Source organism: Triturus cristatus, chromosome 9, assembly GCF_964204655.1.
Source record: "Triturus cristatus chromosome 9, aTriCri1.1, whole genome shotgun sequence".
Lineage (NCBI taxonomy): Eukaryota > Metazoa > Chordata > Amphibia > Caudata > Salamandridae > Triturus > Triturus cristatus.
Window position 1 is genome coordinate 1,205,667,687 of NC_140592.1, and position 26,854 is coordinate 1,205,694,540.

The window sequence follows — 26,854 nt, forward strand, 5'->3', positions numbered from 1 at the left end:
ATAACATCTGCTGACCCCCACCTTAAAAAGAATAGCAGCACACGGTCTTAGCTCATGCTTGGACTGTGCACAAGGCTATTCTTGCAGAAGTTCCAGTATCTTCCCGCATCCCCATGAAAGTAGTTTTTCAAGCAACGGCTTGATCTCTTCCACGATATTCAACCCTATGACCCCCCAGCACTGAAGGAACTCTACTGGCTCCATCCGAACCAGAATAAAATCCTAAACCGGATGTATGTGTGTGTTTACTGAGCTCTTTGATTACTGCGAACCACATTCTGGCAGTTTAATGTGTGGGAAAGCTAGGTAGGTCTTCAGGAGCCAGGCTGCTAGGGAGAGGGGACTTGGTGTTGGGTTGAATGCCACCCCGCCTTGTGAAGATTCATCCCTCCCGAGTACACAGATAGGAAAACCATATTTTTTTTCCCCCACATGGGTGCGATTAGATTCATGTGCATGTTTGTTATATTGCATTTGTTGATTACTGCTGTAAGTACTGTTGTTGGGGGGAAAACAAAGGCAAATGCCCCTCGGTGTGTTCATACGGCATTTAGTGCTAGAAAACAGTTGTTAATTCTTTAACATTAAAGCATTTTTCTACTTCTTCTGCGTTTCAGTGGCCCCTTATTTCCAGGTTTCCCATGTGTGCACACCATCCTATGGGCGCCTATAGTAGTCGTGGCCTGCCCATAACAAACCTGTTTGTATTTGTCCACCATTCTAGCTCTTTTTTAACAACGCCCTCAACATCTACCACTAGATCTTCCCGCGTCCCTTGTTTTCTGACCACTGTTGCACTATCCAGTCCTGTGGTGATCTCACGTGTAGTCTGGAATGTGGTATGGCTGGTTTTGATGATGTCATCACAGCCAGCAATCCAATTGTTGTCCTCGCAGTCAATCAGACATCCTGTATGAGCACATTTGTATTGTATTGTAATTGTAATTGCATTTATATATCGCCCAATACCCCTTAGGAGGCGTCGAAGCGCTTTTTCGGCAGTTGCGTTGCCAACATTCCCTTCCCTGTGACTGCTGCCATCACCATTTTAGAATTCAAGATTGCCCTCCAAAAAATTCTATGCGGTGTTGGGATCGGGGGCAATTTCTTTATGTTGCTGTAGAAACTCAGGTTTTGTAACGGCTGATTCACTGTATTAATGTTCTTCTAGGAATGATGTGGCGGATTCCCTTAGACCATCCAGTAAGAGCACAGATAAACCAGTCACTCACAGTTAACAGCCCATGCAATAACTCATAGTCCATGTCTGATGCAATAACAGATGAAGTGTATCAGCTCAGAATGCCCTTTTCCAGTGAGCCCTGTTCCACATAATGCTTTCCTTTTCTAACATTCCAGTTTCAAGTAATCTTTCTAGCGGTATTTTTAGGGTTATCTAGGAAAAGATTCAACATATATTTGACTGATTTTAGAATGCTTCGAGTTCTTCCAGACATTCAAGGCATCACATTATAACATATGGCATACATCCACACAGCACAGATATGTTATGTAGCCTGCGATGAAGCAGCTCTGAGAAGCACTTGGCAGTCACAAGGACAACCTGGAACATAAATCGTGATACAAATATGAATCCCTCAACTCCAAATGACATGTTAGGAAGACCTCCCAGCACGCACACTCTTGCACACAACCTGGAGGCAACAGTATATATTTTCTAACCCACCATCATATACCTCTTCTTACAAAACCATACCACTACAGCCAACAAAGCATCTTAGACCACCCCATTCCCACAGAACAAAACACAGTGGCTTTTACCATATATCTCTTCTCAGACAACTATCCTGCCACCGCCAACAGAGCATTGTAGACCACCCCACACCCTCACACACAGAACAAAGCAGCATCTTACACCACCCACATCCTCACACACAGAACAAAGCGCTGCTGCTCACTAACCAATACCTCGCCTCACACAACAATGATGCCACCGCCAACAGAGCATCTTAGACCACCCCATATCCTCACACACAGAACACAGCACTGCTGCTCACTATCCGATTCCTTTCCTCACACAACTATGATGCCACCGTCAAGAGAGCATCTAAGACCACCCCACATCCTCACACACAGAACACAGCATTGCTGCTCACTATCCGATACCTCTCCTCACACAACTGTGATGCCATAGTCAACAAAGCATCTAAGACCACCCCACATCTTCACACACACAGAACACAGCACTGCTGCTCACTATCCGATACCTTGAGTCACACAACTATCATGCCACCACCAACAGAGCATCTGAGACCACGCCACATCCTCACACAACACAGCACTGCTGCTCACTATCCGATACCTCTCCTCACACAACTATCATGCCGCCGCCAATAGAGCATTTTACACCACCCCACATCTGCACACACAGAACACAGCACTGCTGCTCACTATCCGATACCTCTCCTCACACAACTATCATGCCGCCACCAATACAGCATCTTAGACCATCCCACATCCTCACACACAGAACACAGCACTGCTGTTCACAATCCAATACCTCTCCTCACACAACTATCATGCCACCGCCAACAGAGCATCTTACACCACCCCACATCCTCACACACAGAACACAGCACTGCTGCTCACTATCCGATACCTCTCCTCACACAACTATCATGCCGCCACCAATACAGCATCTTAGACCATCCCACATCCTCACACACAGAACACAGCACTGCTGTTCACTATCCGATACCTCCCCTCACACAACTATCATGCCGCCGCCAAAAGAGCATTTGAGACCACACCACATCCTCACACACAGAGCACAGTACTGCTGCTCACTATCCGATACCTCACGTCACAAAACTATCATGCCGCCGCCAACAGAGCATCTTAGACCACCCCACATCTTCACACACAGAACACAACACTGCTGCTCACTATCAGATACCTTTCCTCACACAACTGACATGCCACCGCCAACAGAGCATTTTAGACCACTCCACATCCTCACACACAGAACACAGCACTGCTGCTCACTATCCAATACCTCGCCTCACACAACTATGATGCCACCGCCAACAGAGCATCTTAGACCACTCCACATCCTCACGCACAGAACACAGCACTGCTGCTCACTATCCAATACCTCGCCTCACACAACTATCATGCCACCACCAACAGTGCATCTTAGACCACCCCATATCCTCACACACAGAACACAGCACTGCTGCTCACTATCCGATACCTTTCCTCACACAACGGTCATGGCACCGCCAACAGAGCATCTAAGACCACCCTACATCTTCACACACAGAACACAGCACTGCTGTTCACTATCCGATACCTCTCCTCACACAACTATCATGCCACCGCCAACAGAGCATCTTAGACCACCCCATATCCTCACACACAGAACACAGCACTGCTGCTCACTATCCGATACCTTTCCTCACACAACGGTCATGGCACCGCCAACAGAGCATCTAAGACCACCCTACATCTTCACACACAGAACACAGCACTGCTGTTCACTATCCGATACCTCTCCTCACACAACTATCATGCCACCGCCAACAGAGCATCTTAGACCACCCCATATCCTCACACACAGAACACAGCCCTGCTGCTCACTAGCCGATACCTCGCGTCACACAACTATGATGCCATCGTCAACAAAGCATCCAAGACCACCCCACACCCTCACACACAGAACACAGCACTGCTGCTCACAATCCAATACCTCGCGTCACACAACTATCATGCCACCGTCAACAGAGCATCTTAGACCACACCACATCCTCACACACAACAAAGCACTGCTGCTCACAATCCGATACCTTGCGTCACACAACTATCATGCCACCACCAACAGAGCATCTTAGACCACTCCACATCCTCACACACAGAACGCAGCACTGCTGCTCACAATCCGATACCTCGCGTCACACAAATATCATGCCACCGCCAACAGAGCATTTTAGACCACCCCATATCCTCATACACTGAGCACAGAACATATGCCATGCTGCCTGCTAAATAACTGTCGCCCCAACACCACACCTCTTACATAAACACACATGATAGCACCAACAAAACACACAAGTAAGAAGACACTGCAACTGGAAGAGATTGGTCTCTAACTTCTTACTGAAGTGGAGAAGAGGTGGAGCCTCCCGGACTTTGGTGACGTTCAGAGCCCAATCTAAGTCCTGGAGTCTCATCTTCTCCTACCTGCATTTCCTTATTATGCTCCATCCCAGTTCCCTGGGGCTCCACACACAGGATGAAGACACTTACGAAAGGATGGACCTACGGGGGACACCACTGGAAACGGGGTTGGCTTGGGTCTAAAAGGCTCATGTGCGGGTGGGAGGCAGTCCTTCCCTCCTCCCACCCGCACCCAACCCCCTTTAAAAGGGCCCAATGTTTTGGAAAATTCAGCTAAGAACAGTATAATTACATCAATTACTATTAACACAGGGGTGTGTAGAAAAGTCTAGAATATACCAGCAACTACCACTGCAAACAGGGTGCGGGCAGATTCATACCGGAGCCCAGCAGCGGTGCTAGGCAGGGTATGCACAGTAACTGTACGCGCTCCTTTATTAAAACACACACAAATATTACAGTGCAACCTATCGATTTTGACAATCATTTTAGTGAGCTGCAGGAGTTTACTAGAATGAGCCATTAAGCAGCCAAATTCTTTTATAGAATAATCGTTTTGGGGGCATTTCCTATAATTAAGCATCATACAGATGGCAGAAATATTGCTCAGTTTACTGAACTGCACAGGGTCTTAGCAGACGATCATTCATGGAGTCGAATTAGAGGTTTAATGCACTGCACACCAATGTTGAGTTAAATGCACTCAGAGCAGAATGAGGATTCAGGGGGGGGTTTGTAAAGCGCATAGCCACCCGAAGGCTTCCCAGCCCTAGAACGGCACATTATGTCAACTCCCTGTAGGAGCTAACTCAAATAGAACCAGGTTTTCAAGGCTTTGTGGAAGGGGAGTTCAGAAGGTACAAGGCGTAGATCAAGAGGAAGAGAGTTCCACAAATTGAGGGCTCAACAGCAAATGGAACGGCCCGCAACAAGATCTTCTTGCTTTTGGAAGGTGTAACAAATGGGCAGAGGAGGATCTGAGAAATCTTCCAGGAATATAGGAAGTGGTCAAAAATCTCAAAAAGTGGGGCTTCTATTCTGTCGTGATTTATGCAAAATGCATAGGGCCTTGAATTTAACCTGATGCTTCACAGGAAGCCAGTGGAGGGAGTGCAGCGCCTTTCCTACAGATTGATACCTAGGAAGGTTCATCAGTGGCAGTCTGGATGCATTCCATAAAATCTGAAACTTATTAGTCACATACTGGGGGGAGACAAAATAAAGAACATTCCCGCAATAAAGGCAGAATAAGATGAGGGCCTGCACAAGTAGTGTTCTTGCTGGGAAGGGGAGAAGATTTAAGACCTATCTCTAAGGATGCCAAAGCAGGTGGTGGCAATTTCTTTCTCCTGGTACTCCATGGTAAGCCAGGAGTCTAGCCACACTCCAAGGCTCTTTATCACCCCTTTGGGGCTGGGGAGCCCTTCCAGACAGGCAGGCAGTGAGTTTGAAAATGCCTTGTTGAGGTTATTGCCCAGCATCATCACCTCCTTTTTATCGGCGTCAAGCTTGAGCTTAAACTGACCATCCAACTGGATACTGCCCGAAGGCAGGGAGCCAGGTCGTGATGGTTGGAGCTGGGTTCGGGTGAAATGGATATCACCAATTGGGTGTCATCTGCATATGAAACTAATGTCAACCCAAAAGAGCGCACTATCTTAGCCAGAGGAAGCCTGTATACATTCAAAAGGGTGGGGCTGACAGAATGAGGATGGGTGATAAATTAGATGCCTGGAAAAGTCACTGCTTCTGTAAATCAATAATTCTTCTAAGCTTCGGAAAAGGAAGGGCTAATGACATATGTTCCAAATGTTGAGCTAGGCCAGTCCTACCTAATCTGCCATCTAGGCTACAGAGCTGGCAGAGAACAGAGCGGTGGCGCTCCCTGACACCATGGTGGGATTCATCTTTGACAAAATTGAGGCCTTTTTCAATTACAGACAATTATGTCTGATGGCTAGGTTGCAGACTTTGGAAACCAGAAACATAGCTTCCCCTACTTCCCCTCAAATTGTGTGATCCTGGGCGAATAACTTGTCTCTCAGTGAAACTGACAAGAGGTGATTCGGTTTCCAATGCGCAAGATAAGAACATGCATTGAATGCAAAGGAAGCCACAAGGTGTTAGCTCACTACATCGTGGAACGATTTGAAAAGACAAATTACGGCAAATGTGGGCAAAGGCTCAAGGAAGATACAAAGGGTCAACAAGTGACCATCAGAGCTCGATCATGAATTGCCTTTCTTCAGAAAGTGGAAATATTCTATAGACTTTACGAGGGGCTCCTGCTTCGCTGCCTTTTGGTAAGGAAATGTTACCACTCGATTGATGCAATCCCAAGCACCCCTCTCGCACCAGTGAGGGGTCCACATTCACTATAGGACACTGAACTTGGCATAAAAGAGAAATGGAAAACGGGCGCAGCATTTAGTTTCTCCCAGCCCCATCTGTGACCACAGTGGCCCATTAGGGACACACAAAGTCAACCCACTTGGTTTCCTGAGCCAGCACAGGTCAGGACAATAGACAGAGAGCTGTGGTGGTGGTCTACTCTGCCCATTGTGTCTCATTCCCACTCACAAATATAGCCTCTGACGTAGGAACGGAAATTAGTCGCCACTCGCAGCCTTAGTGGGCAATTCCTACAAATGATGCAACGCAACATCTGCTTTCAACTCAAGAGGCTTTGAGACCCCTTGAGACACCTCAACACATAGTCTGAGGGTCCCTGTGCCAAATGGGCCCTTATTGTGGTGACAACACTCATAACAAGTGAAAAATTCAGGAAGAGGTACAGTACCACAAGGCTCGCTAAGAACCTTCTTTTAAATACATTCACAAGCTTCCACTGTGAAGCAGAATTATTTGTAAAACTGCTTGTAGTAGTCACATGGCGATATTCTCCGGATAGGGCTATGATACACAGCAGGGCCTTTTAAACAGTTACCTGTACAGTGGAAATGCATTTTAACTGTGTATCTGGACTGTATAGATCACTAGACAGCAGTAAACCGGGCGAAGCAGCTGACAACAAAGAGAGGGAACTGGAAAGTGAGCCCAAAGCTCAATCACAAGAAGGAACAACAACAAAGAATGCGTCAGCAGGACAACAAAATGTCAACCCATTCAGAAGTAGCGTTCTGTCGACTTGAGGTTTGTTTCATGTTTATTTAAGTTTGGATCCTGATAATGAAGCCTTAAGATTGAAGGCGTCAGAGATGAGCTGTATCTTTTCTAAACCTTCTCTGAAAACATAGAACAGAATTCTGTCCATCAACTGTTGTTTTTGCAATTGTCACCCCGAGTGGGAAGGGTATGCCCAGACGTGGGTCCCGTGCTCTCCATGGCCTTGGAATCAAGCTATCCTGGCTGAAGAGGGGTGCTACCCCGAAACCGGTCCTAGGATGCTTGTTTCCAGTCCAGGGAGGACCTGGCATGGCAGTTCGGGCTGGACTGTTCCCATGAGGCACAGGGTCAAGACTTTTTTGCATATGATCAGGTCTAACCTGAGGTGGCATGGTGAGCAAAAGAATGATGGATTTAACCCAGATCTCTTGACTGGGGGAGAATGTTTTGATTTGTTCTGCATTCCGTCCAACAACTGTGTGTCTTTTGCTTTCTCGCCCTAAGTGCGCCGGGTATGTCTAGACGTAGGTCCAGGGCTCACTGTGCCACTGGATTCAAGCTATCCTGGCTGAAGAGGGGTGAAACCCCGAAACCGGTCCTAGGATGCTGGTTTCCAGTCCAGGGAGGACCTGCCTTGGCAGTTCGGGCTGGACTGTTCCCATCAGGCACAGGGTCAAGACTGATTTGCATATGGTCGGGTCTAAACTGGGGTGGCATGGTGAGCAAAAGAATGATGGATTTAACCCAGATCTCCTGACTGGGGGAGAATGTTTTGATTTGCTCTGCATTCCGTCCATCAACTGTGTGTCTTTTGCAAATATTTGTTTCAACCACACGTCCGAATTACAAAAACATGTGCTTCATTTGTACTAATTTTGATATATTCTAAAATATCAGCACAGTTCATTTTTGTTGTTGTTGTTTTGTGCTCGAGAAAAAAGCATCCTACACCTTCTCTTACATGGATACTCAGCAGGATCGTAACATAATTTTTCTCACTTTAAAGTCCGAGAAAGAAAAGCAAACATCCAGCTCCCTCGGAAGAGTGACCTCTCTCTGTCTTTGAATGTAAAGCAAACATGGCACGATAAGATGACGATTTAAAGGCATGTTTCTAGAAAGTGAGTTTGTGGAACAATACAGTAAACAAGGTTTAGGCAATGGGAGGGGTGAACTTAAGCTGGACAGAATAAAGCAGTGGTTCCCAAACTGTGGTTGCAGGGTCCCCAGGGATCCGTGACACATTCCCACGGGGTCCGCAGGCAGACATTTTAAAAGCCCTGCAAAGTTCCTTGTATAATCAGCAGTTTCCGGGCAACAATAAAAGTGTCAAGATAACTGGTGATTAATTTACCTGCTGGAGAGAGATGGGAGTTTTCTCCAGTGGCAGTTTTGACACATCTAAGGGAGTGCAGATGGTTAATATGCCTGCAGCAAAGAACACAATCTAACGCAAAACGGTACTTTATGTGCATAGCTCAGTGGGTTACTGCTTTTGTCAAAGAGATTGTTTTGTTCCTGTGCAGTTTATAAGTTACAATCATAATCCAGCACAGTGAGAAACAAACTACCAACAAAGAGCTGCATGCAAACTGCATGGTACAAGTTAGTAAGGTATGTTCTTTCCCAGTCTTTAATTATCCTGATGCTGCCAAAAAGGTATGTTTGGGTAGAATTAAATTGTTAAAATTAAAGTCAACTCTAATCACTGTGTTTTGTTCTGAATCCTGAGTTTGTGCTTCTCCAGAACAAGCACTCTTAAAAACTGCCTACCAGTATGGATGACATATGAATCCTACAACTTTCAGTCCCCTTTGCCTTATGTAACATTTTCTATGCACTGATTTACACACACACATGATTCGTGTGTGATGTAAAGTGCTCTGATACCCTACACTTGTATGAGAGGTGCTATGAAACAAATGAAATACATGTGACAGAGGTGAGAGGCACTGTTGGGAGGGTGGTAGTGAGAGATTCATTGAAGAGCCCCAACAAAGATTGTCCGTACGGGGACTGGTCTGACATTTGCCAGGGCTCCTTTGGGTTTCCAGTCTGGCCCTGGCAAGAGCAGGAGCCTCGCACTGCAAAATAAACCAAACTTTGAAAAGTTAGTCGCCGAGATGCAGTACCAACCTTCCCATTAAAATGTTGCCTACTTTTTCAATATAAAATACTAAAATCTTTAGTAATTTGAGTATTTGGTTGGTGTGTACCCCTGTTTTTCTTTTTCGAATTAGTATTTTAATGTTTGAAATTTAAATCATACACATTGTTGGGGGTCCCAGGCCTCCAGTAGTCACTCAATGGGGGTCCTCAGGAGTCAAAAGTTTGGAAACTTCTAGCCTATAGTAAATAAAGATAGCAAATAGAAAGCCAGAAAATGAGATAAGCAAACCACAGAGCTGTCCAGGACCCCCTGCCACACTGGTTCTCCCCTCTCCCCCTCCGGATGGGGGGCTTCCCCACGGACCCCCAAGTAGCGGTATTTAACTCATGACAGACCTTTGAGCTTCTGGCAGACCTCTGGTGGTTTTCTTTTTCTTCTAGTTCATTGTTTTGTTTTATATTATATGAAGACAAGGAGCTCCTGCTAATGAGTTTCTTTATTTCTCACTACGGCTTCAATCCTATTCTGCATAGTCACTGACAGTGTGGCCTGGGTAATAGGTTCTGATAGTCTCCATGTTTTGCATGCTCTGATAGAATGCTATAGACAATGACCCGACCACTCCCCAGGGTTTCTTGATTCCCTCTGGTGAGCGAGTGATTTGCTTTGCGGCTAAACCCGGCGGAGACTGCGGGGCCGGACTTAAGCCACATTACTGATTTACCATTTCTTACATTGGTTACAAATGATGTGTATACTGTACAGAGAATTATAACTAATAACCACATTATGTAATTTGTTGATCTCATTGTAGAAATGTAATTGTGTTGAGAGTTTCCGATAAGAGTTTTCAATAAACACCAATAAAAACGATTTTAAAAAAACCACAGAGCCAATGGTAAGCAAAGGGCGAAATGAATTCCTAGGTCAGCTTTCTGAATGCCCCCTCAGATGTCTTTAGCATAGGCTTCGAGCTGAAAAGGGGCATTGGGAGAACGGGATTGTGCAGCCACAATATTTTAAGAATGGAGAGCAATGTCACTTTACAGAAGGTAACTGGCCACCCTAATCAGCTGCTTAAAGAAGGGCCGATATTGCTCAGATAGTGTAAACATCCCCACTTAATGTACTGGGGGAACGGCTCTTGGCAGCTGCAAGACACAACATCTTAAAAGCTGAAAAATAATTAAATAGGGGTGGAGGATGACTCCCCTTTTGTCATGATTTTTTGTTCCACTACTATAACACATTCATGTTTACATCAGATTCTGTTGACAAAGCTCCAAATATTTCAACAGGCCAGTCAGACCTTAGAAGGATCACAGATATGATTCATCTCTTTTTAAGGTTCTATGCCAGTCAGAGGTTCCATGCCAGTCAGACCTTAGAAGGATCACAGATATGCTTCATCTCTTTTTAAGGTTCTATGCCAGTCAGACCGTAGAAGGATCACAGATATGCGTCATCTCTCCTTAAGGTTCCAAGCCAGTGAGACCATAGAAGGATCACAGATATGCGTCATCTCTCCTTAAGGTTCTATGCCAGTCAGACCTTAAGGTTCTATGCCAGTCAGAACATAGGAGGATCACAGATATGCTTCATCCCTTTTCACGGTTCTATGCCAGTTAGACCGTAGAAGGATCACAGATATGCTTCATCTCTTTTTAAGGTTCTATGCCAGTCAGACCGTAGAAGGATCACAGATATGCTCCATCTCTTTTTAAGGATCTATGCCAGGCAGACCTTAAGGTTCTATGCCAGTCAGACCTTAAGGTTCTATGCCAGTCAGACCAAGAAGGATCACAGATATGCTTCATCTCTTTTTAAGGTTCTATGCCAGTCAGACCTTAAGGTTCTATGCCAGTCAAACCGTAGAAGGATCACAGATATGCTTCATCTCTTTTTAAGGTTCTATGCCAGTCAGACCTTAAGGTTCTATGCCAGTCAAACCGTAGAAGGATCACAGATATGCTTCATTTCTTTTTAAGGTTCAATGCCAGTCAGTCCTTAAGGTTCTATGCCAGTCAGACCTTAGAAGGATCACAGATATGCTTCCTCTCTTTTCAAGTTTCTATGCCAGTCAGACCTTAGAAGGATCACAGATATGCTTCCTCTCTTTTCAAGGTTCTATGCCAGTCAGACCAGAGAAAGATCACAGATATGTTTCATCTCTTTTTAAGGTTCTATGCCAGACATACCATAGAAGGATCCTAGATATGCTTTATCTCTTTTTAAGGTTCTATGCCAGTCAGACCTTAAGGTCTATGCCAGTCAGACCTTAACGTTCTATGCCAGTCACACCTTAGAAAGATCACAGATATGCTTCATCTCTTTTTAAGGTTCCAAGCCAGTCAGACCTTAAGGTTCTATGCCAGTCAGACCTTAGAAAGATCACAGATATGCTTCATCTCTTTTTAAGGTTCCAAGCCAGTCAGACCTTAGAAGGATCACAGATATGCTTCATCTCTTTTTAAGGTTCTATGCCAGTCAGACCTTAGAAAGATCACAGATATGCTTCATCTCTTTTTAAGGTTCTATGCCAGTCAGACCTTAAGGTTCCAAGCCAGTCAGACCTTAAGGTTCTATGCCAGTCAGACCTTAGAAGGATCACAGATATGCTTCATCTCCTTTTAAGGTTCTATGCCAGTCAGACCTTAAGGTTCTATGCTAGTCAGACCTTAGAAAGATCACAGATATGCTTCATCTCTTTTTAAGGTTCTATGCCAGTCAGACCTTAAGGTTCTATGCTAGTCAGACCTTAGAAATATCACTGATATGCTTCATCTCTTTTTAAGGTTCCAAGCCAGTCAGACCTTAGAAGGATCACAGATATGCTTCATCTCTTTTTAAGGTTCCAAGCCAGTCAGACCTTAAGGTTCTATGCCAGTCAGACCTTAGAAGGATCACAGATATGCTTCATCTCCTTTTAAGGTTCTATGCCAGTCAGACCTTAGAAAGATCACAGATATGCTTCATCTCTTTTTAAGGTTCTATGCCAGTCAGACCTTAAGGTTCTATGCCAGTCAGACCTTAGAAAGATCACAGATATGCTTCATCTCTTTTTAAGGTTCCAAGCCAGTCAGACCTTAGAAGGATCACAGATATGCTTCATCTCTTTTTAAGGTTCCAAGCCAGTCAGACCTTAAGGTTCTATGCCAGTCAGACCGTAGAAGGATCACAGATATGCTTCATCTCTTTTTAAGGTTCTATGCCAGTCAGACCGTAGAAGGATCACAGATATGCTCCATCTCTTTTTAAGGATCTATGCCAGGCAGACCTTAAGGTTCTATGCCAGTCAGAACTTAAGGTTCTATGCCAGTCAGACCATAGAAGGATCACAGAGATGCTTCATGTCTTTTTAAGGTTCTATGGCAGTCAGACCTTAGAAGGATCACAGATATGCTTCATCTCCTTTTAAGGTTCTATGCCAGTCAGACCTTAAGGTTCTATGCCAGTCAGACCTTAGAAAGATCACAGATATGCTTCATCTCTTTTTAAGGTTCCAAGCCAGTCAGACCTTAGAAGGATCACAGATATGCTTCATCTCTTTTTAAGGTTCTATGCCAGTCAGACCGTAGAAGGATCCTAGATATGCTTTATCTCTTTTTAAGGTTCTATGCCAGTCAGACCTTAAGGTTCTATGCCAGTCAGACCATAGAAGGGTCACAGATATGCTTCATCTCTTTTTAAGGTTCTATGCCAGTCAGACCTTAAGGTTCTACACCAGTCAGACCGTAGGAGGATCACATATATGTTTCATCTCTTTTTAAGGTTCTATGCCAGACATACCATAGAAGGATCCTAGATATGCTTTATCTCTTTTTAAGGTTCTATGCCAGTCAGACCTTAAGGTCTATGCCAGTCAGACCTTAACGTTCTATGCCAGTCACACCTTAGAAAGATCACAGATATGCTTCATCTCTTTTTAAGGTTCCAAGCCAGTCAGACCTTAAGGTTCTATGCCAGTCAGACCTTAGAAAGATCACAGATATGCTTCATCTCTTTTTAAGGTTCTATGCCAGTCAGACCTTAAGGTTCTATGCCAGTCAGACCTTAGAAAGATCACAGATATGCTTCATCTCTTTTTAAGGTTCCAAGCCAGTCAGACCTTAAGGTTCTATGCCAGCCAGACCTTAGAAGGATCACAGATATGCTTCATCTCCTTTTAAGGTTCTATGCCAGTCAGACCTTAAGGTTCTATGCCAGTCAAACCATAGAAGGATCACAGATATGCTTCATCTCTTTTTAAGGTTATATGCCAGACAGAGGTTCTACACCAGTCAGACCTTAGGAGGATCACAGATATGTTTCATCTCTTTTTAAGGTTCTATGCCAGACATACCATAGAAGGATCCTAGATATGCTTTATCTCTTTTCAAGGTTCTATGCCAGTCAGACCTTAGAAGGATCACAGATATGCTTCCTCTCTTTTCAAGTTTCTATGCCAGTCAGACCTTAGAAGGATCACAGATATGCTTCATCTCTTTTCAAGGTTCTATGCCAGTAAGACCTTAAGGTTCTATGCCAGTCAGACCTTAGAAGGATCACAGATATGCTTCCTCTCTTTTCAAGTTTCTATGCCAGTCAGACCTTAGAAGGATCACAGATATGCTTCATCTCCTTTTAAGGTTCTATGCCAGTCAGACCTTAAGGTTCTATGCCAGTCAGACCTTAAGGTTCTATGCCAGGCAGACCTTAAGGTTCTATGCCAGTCAGAACTTAAGGTTCTATGCCAGTCACACCTTAGAAAGATCACAGATATGCTTCATCTCTTTTTAAGGTTCCAAGCCAGTCAGACCTTAGGGTTCTATGCCAGTCAGACCTTAGAAAGATCACAGATATGCTTCATCTCTTTTTAAGGTTCCAAGCCAGTCAGACCTTAGAAGGATCACAGATATGCTTCATCTCTTTTTAAGGTTCTATGCCAGTCAGACCTTAGAAAGATCACAGATATGCTTCATCTCTTTTTAAGGTTATATGCCAGACAGAGGTTCTACACCAGTCAGACCTTAGGAGGATCACAGATATGTTTCATCTCTTTTTAAGGTTCGATGCCAGACATACCATAGAAGGATCCTAGATATGCTTTATCTCTTTTTAAGGTTCTATGCCAGTCAGACCTTAAGGTCTATGCCAGTCAGACCTTAACGTTCTATGCCAGTCACACCTTAGAAAGATCACAGATATGCTTCATCTCTTTTTAAGGTTCCAAGCCAGTCAGACCTTAGGGTTCTATGCCAGTCAGACCTTAGAAAGATCACAGATATGCTTCATCTCTTTTTAAGGTTCCAAGCCAGTCAGACCTTAGAAGGATCACAGATATGCTTCATCTCTTTTTAAGGTTCCAAGCCAGTCAGACCTTAAGGTTCTATGTCAGTCAGACCGTAGAAGGATCACAGATATGCTTCATCTCTTTTTAAGGTTCTATGCCAGTCAGACCGTAGAAGGATCACAGATATGCTCCATCTCTTTTTAAGGATCTATGCCAGGCAGACCTTAAGGTTCTATGCCAGTCAGAACTTAAGGTTCTATGCCAGTCAGACCATAGAAGGATCACAGATATGCTTCATCTCTTTTTAAGGTTCTATGGCAGTCAGACCTTAGAAGGATCACAGATATGCTTCATCTCCTTTTAAGGTTCTATGCCAGTCAGACCTTAAGGTTCTATGCCAGTCAGACCTTAGAAAGATCACAGATATGCTTCATCTCTTTTTAAGGTTCCAAGCCAGTCAGACCTTAGAAGGATCAAAGATATGCTTCATCTCTTTTTAAGGTTCTATGCCAGTCAGACCGTAGAAGGATCCTAGATATGCTTTATCTCTTTTTAAGGTTCTATGCCAGTCAGACCTTAAGGTTCTATGCCAGTCAGACCATAGAAGGATCACAGATATGCTTCATCTCTTTTTAAGGTTCTATGCCAGTCAGACCTTAAGGTTCTACACCAGTCAGACCTTAGGAGGATCACAGATATGTTTCATCTCTTTTTAAGGTTCTATGCCAGACATACCATAGAAGGATCCTAGATATTCTTTATCTCTTTTTAAGGTTCTATGCCAGTCAGACCTTAAGGTCTATGCCAGTCAGACCTTAGGGTTCTATGCCATGAATTATAAAGAAGTTCCTGGTTAGACACATACAAAATACTGTCCTGAAGAGCTGTTTTTATGAAATGAGGTGTGCACTATTGCCGCATAATTCTGTCAACCCTACCACATAACTGAATACTGTCCTGCCCTATAACTCTGGATGCTCCTATTATAACTAAAATGTAGCTTTCATTTTGATAAAAACCAAACGTTTGTTCTGACAACGACCTATTCAAAAAAGGAACTCTACCACACATTAGTAGGTTTCAAGATCTAAACCGTCATCATGCAGTGAGTCAAGCAAAACAGTGCAACACCAACAACTCCTGAATACATTAGCTTATATTGAACAATCAAATCTACATTTACCCATAAAACACATTCATAGCATTAGTTCATACTCTGTCCAAGAAAACCGTTTTCCACCCACCAGTATTCTCTACTGGGTAATTTCTGTTAGAGGCCTAGCTGGCAGGGACAATGCCACACATTATGTTAATTCATTTTTATAGCTATGATAGGTCCCTCTTATTAACACACAATGATGGTACTGAATCTCAAATAGTGCAAACACAGATGCCCTCTCCAATGCACATTTGAAGCATTTTTTATTTAATATTGTAAATTGCGAAGCAAGTAAAGAGCTTCTTTAGAAATCAAATAAAACCTTAATATTCACCTGGGCCATAAAATGAACTGCTTGACAGCCACAAAAGCATCTTTCTCTAGTTTAAGGCCCCAACATTACCACATTTGCTAAGCTGGTTTTGAGAAATAGCACTAAATTGTGTTGTTTTTATTAACAACGAGAATACTGTCAAATTCTTAATTCTAGAAAATTACACAGTATTCTAATTTAAGCAAGTGGAGACCACTCAAGGACAATATGTGATCTGCCATGTCGAGGAACGAAACGTCGCTAATCAAAAATAAGGCACATTTAGGAAAATGACACATTAAACTAGTGGTATCCAAACCGAACTGGATTCAGCTGATGTTTTGGGATAAACACTGACGTATATGTGAATGAGACATTTAGATCAATTGTAAGGACAAATTTTTCAGGGGAAGCCTTTAAAATCTTGTCATGTGGGCCATCAATTTACACCCGTTATAAACATAATACATCAAGTTCTCAGGATGTCCCTTGTATTTTCTGTGCCACACTGGGCAGAGATGAGTGTAAGGCTTCTTCAGAATCTAGTTAAACCTGGTTATTAAATGTATTATCGACGTAACCAAAAGGATTACACTTATACATTACATGTGGCTGGACATGTCAGAAGTGTGCAGAGTCTTCTTTCACAAACACCGGGCTTTTCCACAACAAATTTTCTTACACGCCCTCCAAGTTTCACACCCTCAGATGATCTTGCGACCATTGAAGGAGGCAAAGTGAAATCATGTTTTCCAGCACTTTGCCCAAGTAATTCATGACTGGTAGATGTTCATTTGCATTGCCTGTGATTCCCAAGCATGGCACCATAGAGGGTAGCAATAATAGTACATTTACAGTCTCCTCTGGCCCGCTGCGCTTCCTGCACGGCAATGCAAACGTTCGATGATGCTGAGGAATCAAGGTTGTGCAAGGCTTGGTAGAGTTCATCAATGGAAGGTATTGAGTCTTGGGGCAGCCATGTCACTGCAGCTGTGAAGGCGGTTTGGTTTTAGATGTACATCCTTCAGAAGATACAGCCTTGTGACTTGCAAAGGATATCAATTTACCGAGCACTGCAACCGGTGCAGGAATAGAATATGTGATCCTGCATTAATGACTAAGAAATGGACAACCAAGTATAGGACTTCTCTCGAAATCAAATAATCTCTTAGTATTCACCGTGGTGACAATGAGAAATGTCAGTATCTAATGCTAGAAAATGCACTTGTGACAGGACCTGAGCAGATACCAATGCTTTGAATGTTTCAGAATAATTATATGGAAAATAATCAGAGAATACTTACATTTTACTGTCCTTCCTAACATAAATGTGGAAACAAAAAATGATGAAGAGGAACAGATACACCTATATTTCTAAAGGGAAAAAAATGGATCCCTGTTACAGAGTATTCGATCTTTACACTTTTTTTATTTTCATGTAGCTCAGATACCGACTCCAAGTGTAATATTCAAAAGTATTTTTTTTTTTAAATATGTAAAAAATAAAAGCACACAAAACATATACACAAGTGAATACATACATATACAAATCCTTCCTACCCATTCTTACTTAATACTGATGCTAGTTGTAAACAAGAGACATCATTAAAAAAAGCAATCCAAGAAAAGGAAGTAGTCCAATACACACTAGAAGGGTATAAGACAACATTCCACTTAGTACAAAAAGTGTGCAATCATTTTTTTAATAATAATCATGGTCTGTGGGTTCGACATGTTTCGGCCCATTAATTTGGGCCTCATCAGGATAAGGGCAAAAGGAATACAACACCGTTTAATTCGGGGAGATTCAACGCTTCGTATGAATACTACAGGAAAATTCTCCTCTAAAGCGTCTGAGTGTTTGCACTAAGACTGTATCATGAAGCACGACGAACACTGCTTAGCAACTGATTGCAGTCTGCTCCTATGGAACGATTATCCCCTGTGGAAAAGTTAAACACTCTGGGTGTAGAATTCACTGCTGTTCTTCTTATGAGGCGGTTTCACTTCTTCATACACGCGGAGGTATGGAAGCCTAAATTACAAAACTCTTACGGCGGCGTTCTCAGTGCTGGGATTCCAGTCATAACATAAATGGCATCAGGCAAAACCGCAGGGCTAGTGGTCACACAAATACTAAAATAAGAACATATTTAAATGCCACTAGAAAGGTAAATAGCAATATGGATAAAACATGATTCAAACCTTTATTAAAATTGTTTCCCTATCGAAAATATGCACCAAGAAAGGCAACCAGCTGCTTTGCAGTGAACATACAAACAAGTTAAATATACTCTGCTATGCCACAAGAAGGCCTGTTTTTCTCGTTGACCGACATCATAGCCCCATCAAAAGCAGGATTTAGGAAACGGTACACCGAGGCTCTGTCCATCTGCTGCCTCGCCCCACCTCACAATGGCAACCTGCCCTGACAGCCACATCCATTCTAGATATTCAGGGTAACTACTATGTAAATGATTCCCATTTCTATATCTTGCATGGAAATGTATCATGAAAAGAACATATATCCAGCACAGACACCTTATGTACACTGAAACACACAACTCTGAACAGTTTTCAATCACAAAGAAAGCCTTCGTCAACCCTTAGGCTTAACATCTATGGTAAGAGCCACTCACAACGATCCAGAGCCGCTGGATCATAACAAGCACGTTCACACAGCGGTCAATTTAACCAAACTAGATCCGACTAATTTATATTTTCTGCTCGTTTCCAAATGGCCCCATAAAGACCTAAGAAACACATGTACTTGTCTAACTTTCCTTTGCTCCAGAACCACATGCTGGGACAACAAGGAGACAGAGAGCAGCGGAAACAATCTGCAAGGTCAGCACAAGGGGTCATCTGATCGGTTTCAATAGTAAGGTATTTATCTTTTGAATCATTTGAAAATAGGGCAAATTCTTGAGGTGTGATAAGCTCCTCTTGAGGAATGAGCTCAAATGTAAAGTAGGGATTACATCTGCTAAACAGTGGTATTGAGGGGTCCTAATAACCTCAAACAAGAAACATGTATGGCCCCTACTGGAAGCTTGTGCAGCATAATCTGAACTGTAGAATTCAGCACACAAATCAAAAAGCACGCTAACGGTGCTGCAGATTCACCTACCTTTGCTGGTGGCCCATGTCTCCTAATATCTCATCGATGTGTCTTTGGAGTTCATTTCCTTCCAAGAGCTTCAACTTCTTCAATTCACTTTGAACAAAAAACCAAAGTTCCTTCGCTCCATTTTCAATCATTCTTCGTAAACTTTCATGATCTTTCCCGGGACCTGTTAAAGAGGATTATAAGCTTAGGGCACTCACACATGGACATTTGTGGCTTGCAGGTGTGGGCAAAGACATATTTACTCAAAGGAGTATAACAAGAGGTCAGACTCACCATCTCCTGAATGTTTCCTATAATATTCTATCTGTTCTTTGGCCTTTTTAAGCTGCTCTTCTAAAGCGCGTACTCGTCCTACTGCGGCGCCCTGCTCAACAGGGCCGTCGGGTATCCTAGGAGAGATGAGGACAATTAGCAAATGACAAGGGTTTACAACCTCAACAGCCATACCACTTAAGAGAATCACTTCTGTATGGAATCATTACTTGAAATCCAGCCATCTAACCTGCAGATTAATATAACAGGTTTGTTAAATTGACATGCAGGGAAAAGGCTGGAGTGTGACAACTCATATAATGACACATTAAAGGAGTGAAGAATGTGAGCACCCAGGTGAGGGCTTCAGGATCGGGGTACAACCTTTATGTAAACCATTTGCTTACAAGAATATTTCTGGTAGTACACAACAGCAAGGGCGGAGGACCAGCTAACGGCTGTTCTATAACTTTAGGAAACTAAGGACCAAGAGAACAAAAAATATTTTTTGCCATCACATTGCAAGAAATGGACTATTGTGCACGTGGAAACTGCAAATAATCCTACATTTTTTGTTTTTGTTCAACTTGCATGTCGTGAGATGTGCCCCAGAATTGTCATGCTCGCCATTAAGGACACGGGAATACGCAGATTGTTATAACTCCGCATAAATAAAGAGAAGAGAAAATTGCTTTTCCGTCATGTCAAACTTGTACCCAATAAGCAACAGCCATATAGGTGGTACCAGCTGCCATCTTCAATGTAAAATGCTGGGCTCTCTTCATGTACCTGCCTCACTAGGTCGTGAAGTGTCAAGTGAGGGACAGATGATCACATTTGAAACAAATAAATCAGTTTACATAAATTGTACATGAATTCTTCTAACTGAGGAATCTTTAAAACCAGGCTTAGACCTGGCCCTCCTCAATCTACACTGCCCCCCACCCCCACCCCACCCCACCCCACACACAAATCCCTTGCAGGAGCAAATTAAAAGTGAAACATCAATTGATGTTTGGAAAGATTCTAAACTGAGAGGTACTATATTAATTTATTTATTTGCACCTATCACAAAGTTCCATGGAAAATGTCAAAGGTTACAAAGTGTAATACATTTAGGAGAAACATCACGATTGATTTTCGCAATAAGTTGTGTTGCATGTCCATCCATGTAATACTAAAAGGATTCTAAAAGGTATATTTTACTGGACACTGTTAGTCTCCTTTTCTTGTGCAAACACTTTTAATAAGGAGTAGAAGTTATTTTTCAATTTCGCCATATTGTTACAAATTAACTGTGGTGGGGGCCTCTCTATGTACAACTTCTAGGACGGTAAAGAATTGATTCTCTCACAGAATGCCACAGTGCATAGAAAAGCTCTGTGAAAGGTAAACTTGCAGAGAAAAAGACAGCAAGTGTTCCAGTTTGCCTGAGTTTGAGTATAGTAAAAGTATCTCATAGCGGGTATATTTCCGAGTTTGGGTGGGTGTACCAGTAAATCCAGCAGAGGAGGGCGACAGGGATGTTCCAGAATTGGAGTTTGGGGAAATATGTGAGAATTTGTGTATCTCCCATTCCTGCATGGTTTTGTCCAGTGTTCCACCCTGGAGTGAAACCACATTTTATAATCCTGATGCTAACTGTCAACAGTTCAATCAGCATTATCTGGTAACGAGAGCTAGACCCTGAAAAGAATTGAGAGATTCACAGAAAACCTTCATACAATAGAGATAAACTCAAAACATTTGCAAGCTTTGTGAAAGGCAAAATCTATTAACTTTGCTTGGGAAAAATCCCATGTGTAGTCCAAACTACAGTGTCAAAGATCACGATAACCACAAATATGAATGAACAGATAAATGAAGTCCAGAGGGTAGGTGGTACAGTTCTAAAGCACTTTAGAAACAACCGAAGATAAAGCAGACCGGATACCAGGTGATTATAAGTCGCAGAGGATTATTATGCCACTGCCAAGCTTCTTTAGAACTTCAAGCCAAATCGCTTTAGAAGATCAAGCCAACCGCCTTCAGATTGACAAAGTGCCTTTAGATTATAAAGCCAAGAGCATTTAGAACGTCAAGCCCAGCGACTTTATTTAAAACGTCAAGCCAAGCACTTTTAGAACGTCAAGCTAAGCACTTTTAGAATGTCAAGCTAAGAACTTTTAAAACGTCAATCCAAGCGCCTTTAGAACATCAAGCCAAGTGCCTTCAGAACGTCAAAGTGCCTTTATATTGTAGGCCAAGAGCATTTAGAACGCCTTTCGCTATCCTTCACATGTCAGCAGCACTAAGAGAAAAAGTAAGACCGTTTTATTGCTAGAGATGCACAGTACAAAATGCAGATTTTATTGTATCTTAAGTCTACCTCTGAATGATCCACTGCCCGGATGATGACCTTTGAGGATATTTCTATGTAATCTTTGTATACTATACCAGATAGCGGCCTGCCTCCGGGTTGTTGGCGTGACGCAGTGTACAACATCTCTTTCATTTGTTCATAATAAATGTCTTACAACCAAAAAAAAAAAAAAAAAAAAAAAGAGCATTTAGAACGTCAAGCCAAGTGACTTTATTTAAAATGTCAAGCCAAGCACTTTTAGAAAGTCAAGCAAAGCGCCTTTAGAACGTCAATAAAGTGCCTTTAGAACGTCAAGGTAAGTGCCTTTAGATTGTCATGGTAAGCACCTTTAGAACGTCAAGCCAAGCGCCTTTAGAACATTTAGCAAAGTACCTTCAGAACGTCTATCCAAGCGCCTTTAGAGTGCCAATGTAAGAAGAGTACACATAAAATATCCTGACTCTCTAGTTCAGAGCATACCAGTACACTTAAAAAATTTCATTTTATGTGGACTAGATTAAATTGTGGATAGATTTTGAAAAACATGCAAACTTTTTAATGTACCGCAATAAATTGCTATAGGTTCAAACCACATAGGGAAATTTTAACAGATTTTTCCACGAGTGCTGTGGTCATTCAAGTATTATAAAAAAAGAATGCATTGAGGTCACAGTTATAACTGGAGTTTGGCTTTGCACCAAAAGTTTTAGGAGAGTGAATTTAGGGCGCAGTTTAATCCCGTAGCATTTTGATGAAGAAGCAAACTTCTGACATTTCGTATTTCAGCAGCTGTGCCAAGCATAATATGTTCCTAATTACCATTGTTGAGAGTGGGGTGGGGCCATGGCCTAGGAGAGGCGGGTTATTGAGTGGGCCATGGCCCCTGCTTCTACAGAGGGAATGAACAGTGCAGTTTATGGCCCAACCGCTTTTTGATGTGTAACACCGATAAACATCTCCCACACAGTGGCTGTAACATGGACTTTACAAAGCAGTTAGCATTAATGTATCTAGCTAAGCATACTGTACTATGGTAATAACAAGGGAAGTGACCTTTGCAGTGTGATAATCTATGCATAAATGTAGGCTTACACTTGCTCCAAATAGCATCTATCTTCCCAACACTGATTTTCACTGACATGGTATAAATATATTAATGCCATGTCAGTGAAAAGAAAGGTGCCCAATGGCCCATTATTTAATGCAAATAAATATATTTATTACTACAACGCAATGGTCAAATTACAGATTGCTACTGCATTAGAACAAACTTTACAACAGAAAAAAACTGTTTACTGCCTCACAGAATGCACATTGCAATTGTTTTACCCACAGAATCAACTCTCATAATGGTTATGGGACCTCCAGTGTGATTTTACTTTAATGCAAAAATGTAACTGATGGCATCCTGGTTTTGGTTAAATATAATTTTGCAATAAAAACGCACAGTAAAAAAATACAATGGCACAAAGCCTTAATGCAGATGTACAGAATGTAATATGCTATTTATTGGCACTGTTGAGGGAGAAGTGGAGGGGCACCACCTCGTCACCTCTTGTGAGTTATGCTCATAAAAGCAATTAGAGTCTGGGCATCTGCATATGTACTATTAAGTAGTATATGAGATAGCACGGGCCTAACACGTGAGCAGCGGAGGCCATCTGCAAAAAAAAAAAAATATTGCTGCAGAAGCATCTCAAACATGAGGTGTTCTATTCACAATCGATGTGTGTGAGTGTTTTTCTTGTTTTCAGCTCAGTTAGAAGCGAAATCTATTTTTTTAAATTACGCAGGTGTCAACCCCGTGATTAGAACCCCGGTCTCCAGGGAGCAAGACAAGCAACCTTAGGCTCTGGAGCACATCCCCTCCCCTGCAGTAGCATCTCTGTAACTCAGCCCCTCGGGGATGATGAGATCAGCATGTTCTGATTAGCAGATCGCTCTTAATAGAATGAAGGAACCAATAAGTCGATTGTCTCCCCTCCCCCACTTCTCCTGGGGCCTCGCAGTTCCAGCCGATGGGAGCTGGTTTTAGAGCACAATTGTCATCTTGTCAATTGTACAGTAAGCACAGCTCAAAAAACAAACCTGCACACGCTGCAGTCAGTGTAATTAATCTTGCTAATAAGCACCAAGACCAAGATGCAATTAGCAAGGGGGCGGGGCTCTCAAGCACGAGCGACCAACTTGCCCTGCCTTAGTAAGAATGCCATTAAATCATTTTGTTTATGATTGCAGGTATTTTTCTTACAATTCTTTCATTGGTTTGTGTTGTGCTGCAGATTAGGACTAGATCTCACAATTAAGTATATATGAACTACATGTATGTCAATAAATCATATACAATAATGAATTGCTTCTCAACTTATGCAGTCTTATTAGATCTTAAGATGCAAACCATTATTTTGAATAGAGTCCCAAGATTTTATTTATATTTTTCCAGGGATATCTGAAGATAAGCCTGGGGAAAATTGCAGACCAAGCACCCTCAAGGAATAGTTCATAAGTTTGCGCTGCTAGATTGGCTTCGGATTCAGATGCTTAAAAGCGTACTCCATGCACAACTGGGAGCCATGGCAGAAACTCAAACAGCAGTGACACACCTCCTGGGGGTCTGTCACAGATGTCTCTTCATGACAGTCCCGACAAATTTAAGACACTATAGCTTTAGGGGGCGACATGGCCACCTGCACACTGGAAAAGAAGAATTCAGAGGAAAAACTCGGCAACTGATGAGGAAACAAGCATTTACAATGCAATGGTCTCGGCATTGTTAAAGTTAGAGCTGTTGGCATTTCTCATGACATTATTCTTGTTTTTGTTTTTAAAACATTTAAAGAAACGGCATTGTTATTTACAATGTTAATAGCTTAATCACTCTCCAATGCGCGACCTATTGCATTTGCACTCACACACAGAGCCACACACACACAGCCACCCAAACACAAAGCCACCCACACACACAGAGCAACCCACACACAAATAGAGCCACCCACAGAGCCACCTACACAGTTACCCACACACAGACAGAGCCACCACGCATGGAGCCAGACACACAGCCACACACACAGAGCCACATACACAGAGCCACACTCACAGAGCCACACATACACACACAGTGGCTTCCACAAACCTTCCAGCACCTGTGACGAGATTAGCAATAAATCATTTAACAGTGTTTAAGGCACGAGAAACCTAAAAAGGGTGCCAGGTAGTTGAAGCTCCCCCCACAGCCGAGCATCGCAGCGAAGACCTGGTCTCTTGGTAACACCCACTAGGAGATATATGTCCCTTCCACTCTGGAACCATCACGCCCCACACCCCCTTTCCCGTCACACGTTCAAGGGTACCCCCTCGCCCGCCTGGCAACCGCATCCCATGGCCACCCCTTCCGTGCCCAGCTCATACATTCACAAAGCTTCCCCAGCTAGAGCCCTCCTACTACCCCTCCTTCCCTCCTCTCATTTTCACCTTCAAAAGATGGCGGGCAGGGAAGAAAAGAAATTCCCTCCCGTGAGCAACGCTCTTCTTCCTGCAGTTCTGGGAGCCATGCACGGAGAGCCTCCCCCCGTCCCCGCCCCTACCGCCACGGCCTGCGCAGCCCCGGGAGCGGTGGAGACGGCGCAGCGGCGCCCAAGGATGCCCGCTTCGGGGGAGCGGAGAAGCCATGTATAAGCCAGGCTTGTCGTCCGCTCCGAAGCGCGCCCGGGCGGCGCTTTGTTACATTGTTGCGGCGCACAAAGGCTGCGCGGACACACATAGATTACTTGCACCCCCGGCCGCTCCCGCGCCGTGTGCCTCGCGCTCCCTCCAGATGCTGTTCTTTTTTTTATCCTCGCCGAAGCAGCATAACAGACGCGCTCCTTCGAACACCAGAGCGCCTGCGTAGCACTGGCCCGAGCGCACGCTGGGAGCTGTAGTCCCATGGGTAGCGACGGCGTGATGCCACAGAACATCTTCAAGTGCGAGGAGGACTACAAGCCTCAGGTTCCTCTATAACCGCTCGCCCCTTCCCTTCGCTGTATGCCTGGAGGGCCTGGGAGCAGGAAGGGGATGGCGGTTAGTGTATTGGGGTTCTAGGCGCCATTAATCCAGGATGCCCAAAGCCTGTACTATGTTCAGTGCCCATGTACGCTCTGTGGTTTTACAGTGGTCAGCGTGGACGATATTTGAGGGCATACTTTAAAGCAGCAGACGCAACTCGATTTTCACCCATGGTTTCCAAACTTCTGCAGAGGTAAAACAGGACCGTTCTTAAAGCGGCAGTGCTGGCGTACCCTCAAGACCGTACTGAGATAATGTGACAACCCAAACAAGGCAGAGCAAAAGGCAAGCACACCACTGCCTTTCTCCGAGGCAGAGCAGAAATGCCTCGAAGAAACGCAGTGGCGGTTTCGAATTCGGGGGCGTGTTTTCCTTTACTCTCCTCTTGCCATTGGCTGGAGGAGATAATTAGACTTCTTGAAAAAAACACGCCCCCGAATCCGAAAAGGACGGGGCCTGTTCAGAGTGACGGACCTCTTTTCCAATGGCTGGCCAGCATTCAAGAGGCCAGCCAATGGAGAACAGGGGAGAAGAGGGGCGGGTTCAAGCCCCTCTTCTCCAAGTCATTAAATCTCGGATCGAGACTGCGCAAGCGCAGCCTTCGAGCCGAGACCTAAAAAGGTTGGACAAAGGAGCGGACAGAAAGGAAATTACATCAGACTGCAGCGGTGGTGCTTGTATACAGCTTAGACTGTCACTTCTGGAATGCCACCAGGTCAATGCGGAGCCCCACGGCACCACCTACCAACATGGATGGCTGCTGTAAAATCTTCTAGATCCAGTTTGGTGCCTGGGATATTCACAAGGTGAGGAATCTGCGGTTACAAGTCTCTATCAGAAAATGTATTTAAAGTAAGCCTGGGCAAAGCACTACGCTACGCTCGCGTAGTTTGCGAAGTTCGGGCTACTTCGCACTACGCGAACTGCACGTAGCACAGTGCGAACACGCGTAGCGTAGTGTTGCGTAGTG

At 43.6% G+C, this 26,854-nt stretch overlaps 1 protein-coding gene across 2 annotated transcripts in view; it reads right to left on the bottom strand.

Annotated features, from left to right (window-relative positions):
* The window catches only part of FUT8 (fucosyltransferase 8), a 780,623-nt gene that overhangs the window by 292,119 nt on the left and 461,650 nt on the right, over positions 1-26,854 (bottom strand). For both annotated transcript variants that reach the window (XM_085627218.1, XM_085627219.1), the window contains 2 exons: positions 19,521-19,636; positions 19,248-19,410 (listed from right to left, as the gene is read on the bottom strand). In XM_085627218.1, coding sequence (XP_085483344.1) covers positions 19,248-19,410; positions 19,521-19,636 — 279 coding nt within the window. The remainder of the gene's footprint in view (positions 1-19,247; positions 19,411-19,520; positions 19,637-26,854) is intronic.